The sequence below is a fragment of the Simochromis diagramma genome, unplaced genomic scaffold (genome assembly GCF_900408965.1).
Source record: "Simochromis diagramma unplaced genomic scaffold, fSimDia1.1 OVJJ01000304.1, whole genome shotgun sequence".
Lineage (NCBI taxonomy): Eukaryota > Metazoa > Chordata > Actinopteri > Cichliformes > Cichlidae > Simochromis > Simochromis diagramma.
The window spans coordinates 9,136,471-9,149,596 of NW_024387030.1; the positions used below are offsets into that span (position 1 = coordinate 9,136,471).

The 13,126-nt window shown below is 39.2% G+C and overlaps 1 protein-coding gene across 2 annotated transcripts in view; it reads right to left on the reverse strand.

The window, feature by feature from the left end:
- dph6 (diphthamine biosynthesis 6) overlaps window positions 1-9,721 on the reverse strand; it is a 55,479-nt gene extending 45,758 nt beyond the window's left edge. For both annotated transcript variants that reach the window (XM_040042562.1, XM_040042561.1), the window contains exons 1-3: window positions 9,485-9,721; window positions 9,032-9,123; window positions 6,913-7,097 (exon numbers count right to left, since the gene is read on the reverse strand). In XM_040042562.1, the coding sequence (XP_039898496.1) occupies window positions 6,913-7,097; window positions 9,032-9,123; window positions 9,485-9,507 (300 nt within the window). In that variant the 5' untranslated portion in view covers window positions 9,508-9,721. The remainder of the gene's footprint in view (window positions 1-6,912; window positions 7,098-9,031; window positions 9,124-9,484) is intronic.
- Between the last annotated feature and the right edge of the window lie 3,405 nt (window positions 9,722-13,126).

The window sequence follows — 13,126 nt, forward strand, 5'->3', positions numbered from 1 at the left end:
GAGAGATTAACGTTTCACGAGTTTCCTCTAAGATATATACGGTTACGTAAACACAGGCCCCGCCAGTCATCAGGCAGGGAGGGAGAGGGCCTTCGCCAAAGCAAGCACAAAGCCCTGGTTTCAGCAGGCCAAGGACAAGGAGGCTTTCCATATCAACACACATGGAAAACTAAATGTCGGGAAGCACCAGTGAGACAGGTTGTTTATCGATGTATGGTATAACCATGAATACTTGCAATTCAAGAAAACAAGTTTAGTCGTTAGTACTTAAAATGCAATACTTTATTTTTTGTAGACCACATTAAATAAACTGTCAGCCTTTAACTTTAAGTTGATTCATGATTTTTTAGGATTTTTTAAATAAAACCACTGTGATTTCCTGCAAACATTAAATTGAACTAAACTAAATATTAAACAGATAAGATATTCTCACTTATATCATGAGTGAAGTCCATAAGGTGTATCCATACATACGTAATGTTGATGTATCCACACAGAAGACACTGGCCCACGGAGACAAGAAGACAAGAAGACACACACACACACACACACACACACACACACACACACACACACACACACACACACACAGAGCCTAAAATGTAAATGTTTTTCTGGTGAGGTCAGAATCCAGGCTCTTGGCATTTTGGCTCTTCTGCCCTCCGTCTTACATAGTTCCAACAGACGTCATGCTCCCCCAACACACGCGCGCACGCACAAACACACGCGCGCACACACACTCCCCAGAGAGACCCCAGAGAAAAATATTGCTGTGATGCTGGTTTAACCCACTCTCCAGACTCCAGACAGTGTTTTTCTACGGCTGGTTATGACTTTAGCTGCGGGAGGTGATGGGGCCTGCCACAAATATTTCTTGAGGGGAATGGTTCACAAAACAAAACATAAAAGCCCTCTTAATTTCTGAGTAGATGAATGGCAGGGAGTTGAAAGACTTGACACAATTCCTCAGCTGTCAGTTCTGAGGCAGACAGAGTTGGGCCTGACTAACTGTTGATACTGGTGCATTTAAAAGGTTTTATTGAAAGTCCAATCTCCTCCACAACTTGCGTTTTTCTTACAAGGTTGGATCCTTCATATTTTATGATATCTGGAGAGTAAAAACAACTCGACTGAGTCTGAGGAAGGCATGTAAAGCTTAGATTAGATTTTCAGACAAAGCTAAAAATTTGAGGTTTTTAAAGCAGAGAAGAAATTGTTGAAGATGTAACAATAGATCTCTGATGATGAAGCAGAAATTGATTTGCAAAAGTCATTCAAAGGCATTTTGAAGAAGGCATGCCAAACAATCACAGTGACAAAAAAGAGATAAAAAATATTGCTTGCCAGGACTAGAAAATTATCACAACTTTTTTCTTAATAAAAAACTGAAACAAGGAATCATATGAACACACTTTGTATAATCCTTTACTTCAGCGCATAACACTGAAGCAATAGCTAAAATGCAATAACCTTCCGATACAGCTACAATTTATCCAGCATCAAAATAAAACAACAACAACAAAAAAAAAAAACACGCACGTTTCTCATTGAACAATGTTCAACAATGTAGTGGTTTGTGCCCTCGGCAAGTCGAGATAAGGCTATCAGCTTCCATCATCGCTAAACAAGATTGAGCAAAGTACATTAAGCAGAAAAATACAAACAAATTACAAAGGCTTGAGGCTTGACTCTTTATCTAATGTTTGTGGGGACTGCTAGCGTCAGTTGGTGGGAAATGGGCCTGCATCTAATAGATCCTGTCCCACCACTTCCACACGGCCCGCGAACAATACACAGTGCCATTATCTCAGAGCTAATGCTATCCTTCCTCATGTGCAAAACAAGTCTGCAATCTCAACCTCACTGCCACTGAGCCGACCAACACAAATACAAGCATCTCAGGACCAAAGGAAAAGATAACAATGGCTATCGCAAAAAGAGGCAACACCGAGAGACAGCTGTTTGAAATCTGTCTGAAATCTACACTTTAACATGCTGTGCTGCATCTTAAAGTTAGGAACTGCAAACTTTGCTGAAACGTAAGAAAACAAAACGGTCACCAAAGTGATTATCCTTTGGTTTGAGGCTGCTTGCGAGCTACTTCCAGTAACACCATTTAGAGGTCTCTCAGCACCACAAACAAGCTTCAACAAGCTTGCATTAGCTTTGTTATTGATCTGATCTCCTAAACCCTCGCTGTGACCCCAGAGGTCATGATTTATGTATTAAGCAGCTTTTTAAAGAAATCCATTTTCCTGTTGAGCCCCCAATGTACGTCTAATGCGGCACCATGCCAGTAATCAGAGAAGGGCTGTGTGTTTGATTTTGGGCCCCCCCCCTTTCATAGTTCACACTCCTCCTGAACATCTTGTCTCACAACACCTCAGCTGCCTAATCAATACTACAAAGATACAGAGATTCCTCCGCCTGCCTACCAGCCAGTCTGCCCTCCTCTTCCTTTCTGCTCCATTCTTTCTATTATGTCTCAGTCCTTTTCCCTTCTTTCCTCACAGCAGGATGCACCTCCATCAGGGAACTTGCAACAAGGCAGTGCCAGGCTTCTGAAAGGTCCGGATGAAAGTGCGACGACAGCACAATGGAGACAGAGATGTAGAAGAGAGAAGGAAGGAGTGAGGAGCGGGAAAGAGGAATGAGACAGATTGTTTGGACTTGTGGACGGGCTGCTTCTGCGATCCCAGAGGGCCCCACTCTTGTCTGCTGATGTCGATAATGGCGCGGCAGTAGTTACTGAGGACGAGGGGGGAATGTCTATGTAACAATGGTCAGGAGAAACGGGGAATAGGGGGAGAGTGTGCGCAAGTTTAGGAGAAAGATTAGCTCACTAAAAACAAGGTGTTCTAACACACACCAATGGAACAGAATGTTTCATCTACAAAGGCCAAAGGTCTCAGTGCGCCTTCCCAGGACTTTTCTCAGACATCTTAAAAAAAAAAACAACAACAACAAAAAAAATATACACACACACACACACACACACACACACACACACACACACACACACACACACACACACACACACACACACACACACACACACACACACACATATACTGGCTTGTTAAAAAAAAGAAAAGGGGGAAAGCTGGATCTTAACTGAACTGTCTTATAAAAATAATTAATTAATTAAAAACATGTTTCTGAAAAGTCGAATGCATTAGAGGACAGGAAATTGGATTTGAAAGTAACATTTCCATCGTTCTCAAAGCAGGGTCTCAGTATGACAGAGATGTCACAGCGCTGCTAATTAGAGCTGGCAGAATAGAACATGTGCATAGATATCATCTATTGTTCCTCATCACTCTAATGAGCTTAAATGTCTTTGTCTTTATTCATCAGCTCAAAGGTTGCAGAGTTGCTGCAATAGAGTCATTTTCTTTTTATAAAGTATCTATTACCATATCAAGTGACTGAAGCTACAATTACGCCTTTCCAAAACTCAGTGCCATATAGGTTGTCCTATTTCTGAAGGATCTTTGTGTTGTAAAATGGAATTAACTACTCATAATTCAAAACATCTACTTGTGCACAATAGTTCGTGGCTGAGGGTGACAAATAGAGTGCATATGGATTGTAGTGAAAGGACTACAGTGCTGAAAGAGAGGCAGAGGTGTGTGCACGGATGACAGCGATAGACCTGTTATCATGTAACACAGGCCTGTTTTGACCTGACCTTGAACACGCAAGCACGAACGCACACACACACACACAAGCTGGGTCACAGGGAATAAAGAGCCGCTGTGTCAGGTCACAGAGCACAGAGAGAAGGATAAAGGAATTGAGGGATGTGATATGACTAATATGAGGGGTTTTGCAGGCCTTTGGGGGAACTGGCTTTACAGCCAGGGGTGACTGACACTGTTGATCTGTATCACACATGAGAGCGGATCACAGCAGAGGGGAGCAGAGCAGCCACACAATGAAGTATGGACACACTACCTATGAAATCCACAAAAAAGCACACTTATACAGGAGTTGGATTTTAATTCTTAGCAATAAATACAAATGTTGCGCTTACAGAAAAACATCTTTATGTAAACTTTATATTCTAGTGTCGTTTGAAAGCATCGTTGAGAATGAAAAGATGTCATTTCTGTGAAAATGCATTCTCAGCTGTATATACGTAAAAGTGCTCCACCAAAACTTATTTCTCCCCCTCAAAGAGCAGGTTCAAAGATCAGCACCTAGCAGGATGGGCTTGCATGCATGTTGATCGGGTTACACACTTCAAAGAAGCACAGCTATACACAGCCAGCGATGAGAGCAAAGGGGGCCAAGGATAGGGCCACATTGTCATTCTGCTATTATCAGTACTGCCAGGGAATGGATAGCTCATTTTTTCTATTACAATCTGGCTTTTTTCCCCTTCTGTCAACAAAGGTTCTGAAGAATATGATCTCTTCCTTTGAATCTTTCGAATGGCTTCAAACATTCTTAGAGGCCAGTCTGTATAGATTATGTTTGGTTTGTCAGCAAACGGGAACGATCCATAGATGGCACTGTTGGCTCATGCTACGAGTCAGACACTAGCACTGCAAAACGGGGAGGAGGAGGAAGTGAAGAGAATCCACTTAAAACTCATCAACTTTGGATCTGAGGGAAAAAAATCTTTCATCTATGCTCAAGTGTCATTTGCCAAATATAATCTTGTAACTTCTAATTAATTCAAACTGTGAGAAAGAATCTTTCAAAATATCACACTTTCCAAAACAGAACACATTTTTTCATGCTAAAACTGTTCTTTTCCAGCAATAGTGATTTAACAGCTCATTATCAAAAGCTGTGTTTTTTTCCCCTTCCTTTTACTCCCCCCTCCATCAATTCCTTCACTAATCAACAACACTAAAAAGTTTATGGTCAAAGAAATATGTTTTTTTGTCTATTTTTTTAGAAATAAAGAAAAAAGAAACAAACTGAAGATCTACTCAACTTGATGGAACGTAACAGAATTTCTAAGACGATATTTGAGATGACACGAGAGAGTTTGGGAAGTTTAAAAATACACTTCAAGTTAAATAACTTACTATTTCAATACAGTACATAATGTGGAACTGTGGTACAAGTTAGTCACTCGTTGAAAAATTAACTTTCGAGAGCAGTAACTTGAAATTTGAGATTAAAAGATTGTATTCTTATGGTTGCCATAACTTTACGGATGAGAGGAAACCTGTTGTTTATGGTCCAGGTCTGCTGATGACAGAGGAGTTTGAGGGGTGTGCTGGGTGACCAGTGGAGGTCTCCCAGCCTGGGAGGGCCTCATTGGAGTCAAACTGCCCTGATCTATGGCCTGTCTGACTGGCGAGGTCAGACCAAAAAACCCTGGAAATGGGAAATTAGCAGCCCTATGCAATTAGAGCCCTGACCACAGGCAGAGTGGGCATACTGCATCACATTCCACAAAGCTGTCCACTACTTGACTCACAAAAGAGGTAAATACTGAGCTGTGTGGATGTGGTTGTATCAATAAGATCAAAAACTCCAAAAATCAAGAACTTGCCCATGTAGCTGCATGTGAAAAGATTTCTACTGAACACGGCAAAGGAAGTAAGGAAATAAAGGTGAAAATGCCTTCAGGCGGACTGGCCCCTGCCACTAAGGCAGTGTAGGGCCTTAAAGGAGTCAGATGAACATGTCTCCACACATACCTGCACAACGATTCACACATACCTCTGTCATATACACCACATAAAGCAGAATCCCATTTCAACAACAAAGTCCCATCCAGCATCCCATAACAAGTGCTTAAATGTTGATGCTGCCAGCTAAAATAAGAGGTTGTGTGGGGATAAAGTGTTACACAGGATCAATCCCACATGGTGTTTGTGCTGACAGCAGGGAGAGCCTTTGCTCCTGTTGAAGCGTGTGTCCATGTAGCCTCCTCATGGCTGCAGGCGGTCAGGTAGGCAAGCAGTGCCAGCAGTGTTCTAAACACACATGCAGTTATCTCAAACCTGTCAGTCAGCCACCCTGTACCTGGTTGGACCACCAAGGCCTCATACATAATTTGCCATCAAATGAATATTTTCTCAGAGTCCTGTCAAAAGTGGTATTTGATGAAATATTAATTTGGTGATTAATTTTTGCATCTGATCTTCTGTCAAGTGAGATAAAAAAAGAATGGAATTTTTCCTGTGAAGCCATTGTTCAAGGGCACCTCTCTCCAACTTTGCCCATAAAACATTGATTAAGTGATCCAACAGACACTCTATTATTCCAGAGTAAAATAAAAGGAAAACATACCTTATTTTCAAAGGAAAAATTAAAATACGCTAAATCAGGCAGGCTAAAAGCACTATATGGGCTTTTTAGTCTCCCCGGCAGTTTGCAATAGGAACTAGGAACTGACTAGAAAGTTCAACTTCAACTTCTCTTTGGGAATTAAGGAAGCGCAAAAGCAACACTATGTGGATTTTTATTAGAATGCAGCTGAAAAGTCAGCACTCATTACAGTATAGAGTGCTTTAGTGCACCCGGCATGAAAAGGAAACATTAAAAAAGCCTTTTTAGGAAAAGGACTTTCATATTGTAGCAAGACAATAACAAACCACATAATCATCATGTATTACAACAATATGACTCCACTGTAAAAGAGTTTGGGTGCCTGCAGTGTAGACCTGTCATCCACTGAAAACACTCAGCAGATTATAAAACACTAAACTACAACCAAAACTGTCAAGCAGTAGAAATCTTACTTCAAGCAAGTAAGCATTTTACACAGTTACCTTAATGTCTTTGGAAGTTGTACTCTACAGATAAATCAAGAAAATGAAACAATATTTTTGTGCATGGAAATAAAATGTCATGGGCTCCTAAAGTATTAAGGCCTCTTGGCCGGAGGACATGGATTGAAAATGCACATCTGGGGTAATAAACTCTTCTGGCACAGATGCCTACCTTCACAAGGTGCAGCAGCTGATAAAGGTCCTCTACCTCATCTCCCTCTGTCTCTCTGTAGTTTCTGCTAGTGTCCAGGCTGGATCCCTGGATGGTGCGTCTATATAGAGGTAAGTCCATGGCATCAGCATACAGTTCTATAGCCTGGTGGCCCACCGTCTGGTACATGTAGCTGTCCAATTCATCTAATGCATGAAGGAAAATGAGTTACAACCTGTGCCTGATGAGAGCCTTAATCGTGTCTGACAAAAGGGATTTCACTGGATTATGCACAAGAAGTGATGGTGCAATTCCCTGAGAAATAACTGACATTAAATATCTACCTCTACAGCTCTACAATTAATGAATACTATATTAAAAATGATCTGACTATATGTTTTTATTAATACAATGCATTGTATATTCAAGATACCACACGTTAAAGAAAGAATTTTTTAAATGAAAGTAATTTCAAACAAAAGTCTGAACAAACTTAACTGAAAGTTTCAAGTTTCATCATTTTTGCAGCAGTGACCTAAAAACTTGTCCCGGTGCCTCAGAGGTCACAGGTGCAATTTCCAGATGGACACAGTAAATTTGGATTGGTGAAGTGAAAGAGCAGCACTTGCACCTTCCTCATTAACACCACTTATATGCACTTCAAAAAGGCCCTTAAACCCTAACTGCTCCAGAGGAGCTGCTCAGCAGCCAATATAACCCTGTGCCACTCGGTCAGGCTTGTACTGGGCCGCTTCCAGGTGTTAATAAGAAACTATGAAAACATGCACTAGGGATGCATGAGACTGGAGGGTGAAAAGCAAAAACTAGAAATGCGCAAAATTCAGTAACTAAGCAACTGATTTTTAGCTCTGTGTTGCTACATATATACAAGTGTGGCTCCTCACACATGCACATAGGCAAGAGAGTGACACGTACTATAGTTTATAATCAAAGTTCAAGTTAGTTACAGTTATAACAAACTCTTCCATTTTAGCTTAAAAGGTGAAGCAGACTTGGATAGTTGGGAAATGGCACTATAGCTTAGTGTATGAATACAACTGAACTGAACTAAACTGGAAAAAAATCCCAACAACTCAGGCCACTTATCATAGTTAGGCCAACATCTTAAATTATACCAGACAGACAGAAACCAAAGATTTCCTTTGGGAAAGCACTCAGTGTGAGTGTGGAGGAAAAACTCCTTTTTAACCTCAAGAGACCTCTGGCAGACTTAGGGAGGGCAGGCATCTATGCGAACCAACTGCAAGATCTGGGCAACTCCAAACCATACAGAGCACCCGCTTCAGTATTTCAATCACTAAAAATAGAGAATACTTTTTCAGAGCCCCATTTAGTGATATTTGAAAATATCAATAAAAGTAAAGTTCATGGAGTTGTTCTTCCTCATGAAAAGTTCTTCCTCAGTAAATTTTAATTCCTCAGGATTAACGTGTTCAAAAATACAGGAAGTATCAATTTTAGACAATAATGCTGTAGTGTAGGCTATACTGGACAAGGAAGAATAACTGTAAAACACAGGGGAGACGTTTAATTAGAGATACATAATTTTAAGTAAGTTTACAACAAAGAAAATTAAGTGCCATTATTGAGAAGAATTTTAGTTAAGTACTAGAGAGAGCTTTGCCGTTGCATTAGATAAATAGAACCTGTTAATCTGCAATTGGACATGTTGTTTCTCTTCACATTTCTTTCAGTTATACAGATTAATGTGTTGGCATTAGACACAAAATACATATTATATGGGCATACAGTATAGTGTGAATAGGGAATTCTTGTAAACTTCTTCTAGTATATTGTGGGTAAATGTTTTAAATGTATTTAATCATTAACTTACTTTTGAAACTATTCAAATATTTTTGGCCTACTTAGCATTCCATAAATGACTTTGGTTATTTTAAATACTAACATTTGAATATTTTATTTGTTAAAACATCAAATCAGATCAAATATATATAAGGACACAGCACACAAACATGCAGTTCAAAAGTGAAATGATCAAATATTTAATTTATGTACAGTTATTGGGAACGGAAGTGCAGCTGGTTGGCCCATATAGCAAAGCCAGCTCCAGCCAGCTCCCGGGGCTTACAGGTAAATCCCAGGAGCACGTTTTACTCACCTGTGTGAGCAGGGCGCAGGTTGGCCAGAGCTACGATCCGGTGCCCAGCAGCAACACACTGCATCATGTTGTAGCAGCTGTCTTTGCCCCCACTGGAACACAACATAACAAACAGACACAGAGGCTAAGCTGACACACACATTATCATGGGTGCAAAGTTTAGCAATGTGGGAATGTGGTGCACCAGATTTAATATCCAGGGTTGGAACACAAGTTTGTGGATGTACCGGGTGAGTTCTGGTGCACTACTCTCGCAGCATGTTACAGCTACTCTATGCCACTCTTTCATTCGTCTTCAAACCCTTAGGCAATAATTCTACACCTACATGGGTGTCATATTCTTGGTTTGAATTAACTCATATAGATACATCAGCATCTGTAGCTTACTGCTCTGCAAGCACAAATCATCAGTGACAGACCTGTGTAACGGTTAAAGCGGCAAGCTGCGATTACCTTATTAACGCAACCACTTTCATCCTGTTAGATTTCGTTTTTGAGCCTAAAAGCACCACAAGTATTGACTACAATGTGATAACACCGCTTAGCAACCGGCGAGCGTACACAAAAACATGTGGAAGCCAGACTTCCGGGTTGTTGAAGGACCCTCGTCATTCGACTGAGGTGCCCTCTAATGTGCCTGACAGAAAATCCGTAACACCGCTCTCTTTCTTACTTACATTATTGAAATGTAAGGTTTGTTAACAGTTGCTCCTTAATAATTCAAATCTTTTAAAAGAAAAATAAAGTATAACGGTACTTGTTCAACCAATAGTGGATAAAAGATATTACACTGAAAGACACCAAGAAAAGAAAAATAAATAAACAAATAAATAAATAAATAGATGTTATTTATTTTAAAGTGCTTAAAAGAGGGTAGTGCCGAGGGATATTACCAAGCCTGTTGGTCAAAGGTTTATACTCTGTATGTTCAGTTAGTGCTGCATATTCCCATCACAGTGCAAAGACATGCAGCAAAGACTTACTGTTTCACTGTGTTAGGTGCTTCCAGGGTGTACATAAGTTACAAAAAAAGAGTGTGTGTGTTTTTTAAACATACGTGAAATGGCATATTTCATATATAAAAAATGAGTTTGACATGTCTACTTTTTTAAAGATATAGCTGAAAAAACATTTTAAAAAAAGGTTTATTTACACTGTTGCCACTGCTTGCTGTATTATAACGTAATCAAAGTGGATAGGCACTGCAACTCTATTGACACGCATCCTTTGCCTCTTGTGTCTCAAGAGAGGGCCTAAAGTCCATGCACTGGTATTCACACACAGGTTGCGCTTTTCCTCTGAGGGAGCCCTATTTTGCTCAGAGGAAAGCCTTTGATGCTCCTTTTGCTCTCTGTTGTTGTGCCAGAGCAGAATAATTGCACTGCTTTTGTGTGCTTCCCTCACCTTCTACCCTTAAGCAGGCCAAAGGCAACTGATTCTGTCTGAGTGTACAAAATTGAGAGAGACGTCTCTTCATCCCCTTGCTTTTTTTTTTTACTAGGTTCCCTCTTTTGTTTTTGTTTTGGTTTGGCTGTATTCATCCTGAATATATAGCAAAATCTACAACCTGCAGATGAGCTTCGTTTATGTTGGGGTGCAGACAGTATAGGCTGAATGGAAGGATTTGTTTTCTAATGGAGTAATATTTTCTTATGATATGTTCATTCGATTGTTTTGGTTTTTTCCCTCTTTATTACATAAGATGATAAAAGATGTAATATTTGGTCACTTAATTTTTTGTAATTTCTTTCCTTGTCCTTTATTTATTTATAACAATAAAAAGAATTGAGTTGTATTCAAGATATAATATAGCTGAGCAAGTTACTCAGTCCCCAGTCTAGTGTACCAAAAATATGCACAACAAACAAGTGCCTGTATATCTGTAGAATTAATATTTCAATATTTTGATCTTATAGGAAATTTCAGTTGAAAGGATGAGTGATATGGTTTTAAAAAATGTTCCTTTGACATGTTTGTTTGAAAAATGGCCTCCTCCTGGCCTCCTGGAGAGCCAGTCACATCCCTCTGAGTCTGGTTGTCCTTCAGTTTTGTAAACTCATTAATACATCACCTGTGTTTTCCAATTGTGCAGGTTATATTTAATATTAAAAGTTCTCAGCCTGTGGTAATTTCCATTAAAGCCCATAACATAGGACTAATGCAAATTTTGTCGCTTATCACTTTTAATTTATGTCGTTTATTACCTAGACAAATAAAGAGGTGTGTTGTTCATGTTTTATTTGTGGCAGCATTTTGCTGACGTAAAAGAGCGTTTTATGTCCATATTGTTGGTGTGATGGGGATAAAAAGTGTTGATGGATGGCCCAACTGAGACACAGCCAATGGACGTGAATATGAGACGCATAAATATGAAAGCGAGGCAGCAGGAATCAAATGACACCCTTGGCCTTTTCTTAAAGGAGCATGTGCATATGACAGGTGATTTACACAGACACACAAACTAATTTTTGTCGCACAAGGACACAAAAACTTTGGGTGTAATGAGAAACTAAGGCCTCAAATCACAGGACAATAAATTGAGTGTCAGAACAGGCCAGCCAAGGTTGCAGGCTGAGTGGCCAGAATACAAACACACAAACACACTTGTGCACCAAATCATGTATGGAAGCAGAGAATGCTTTTTTTTTTTTTTTGAATAACAGTTGCTGTAATGCTTACAGGATATTTATGCATTACATTGAAAATAAAGAAAATAAATAAATAGTACATAGTAAATAGTAGTACATTTTATTTATCGATAAAATATTAAGTTGAAAGGTAAAAATGTAAGTAAATGTAATGTAAGATTAGATCTTACCAGTAAATGTTAACTCTAAAGAGAAAATTAGTTTTACTGCTGACAAAAAACACAAGGTTGTACAACTTGTGAATAAATGTGCATGTAAGTGCCATCATAGCCAATAAAAGGAAACAATAAGATGCAATAAAATACCTAAAAAAAATAATAATAATTTATCACACAATATAACAGTTATTGTAATCATTTATACTCTGTATTTTTCAGATGTAGCGCAAAAATACTGGATTCACATGCTGTTGACATCTAAAATTAATTTTAAAATGACATATAAATTCTGTTATGTGAACAAGTATTTACAACACATCCAAAGTACGTTCATCTGAGGGCCATGTTTTGTTTTGTTTTGTTCAGTTGGTTTTATATCAGGGTTGACTCTTTCTAAAGAGAAATTAAATATTGGGACAATTAACAAAACATGTACTAATGACCTTAAAACAGCCTTAATTTTAGGTTCATTTTTTTAGAGGCCTTTAATAAAATAAAACTGTGTGAGCAATGTTTGGCATCGTTCTTCTCAAAGAGAACTTTCTGTTTCAGCTCAAGAAAATCAACTTCTCTGTTCTGACTCTACACCAAACATAAATTGGATGTGAATGTTACTGTAATTTGGAATTAAGTTTCAACTAAGCCACAAACAAAGTAGGGCACAAATGAAGCTATTTGCTTGAAACATCCAGTTTCCTCACGTTATTCTAAACTTTTGTGAATCAACAACTACCCAAATGTCAGAGATTTATTTAAGTCATTCTTCTCTATAGAAAACTCCTGTTAATTATAGGTGAAGTTTAACAAGCACTGGTGGCCGCCAAACGTTTTAAAGTACTGGTAAATTTGCTCTCAAGTGAGCAATGGTTGAAAGCAGTCCTGTGTATTCTTAACTCTACACCACTCTGGTGTTGTCTCCATCAGGGGCTCATTTTCCAAAGAACTATCAACATAATGATACCTCTTTAGGGCCTAACCACATCCAAATCAGTTAGTAAACAACCCAAACGGGGATCTGTACACATTTTTACAGACAATTAACTGTTATCACGAGGGGCCCAAATGGATTAGTAGGCTCATTAATGTCTGAGGCTAATCGGTCCTTGATTGGAAATGCGAGAGAATGTGAAAAAAAAAAAAGTCACGGTTTGATCCAAATCGTGTTTGATCATGACATTGTCCTGAACAACCCCCCCTCCTCCAGTCTGCAAACGCTAATTGAGTTTTTCCCCCAAGTCTCCCAATGAAAATTTAGCTGTTACCCCTGTTCCATTTGGCTTCTACATGAC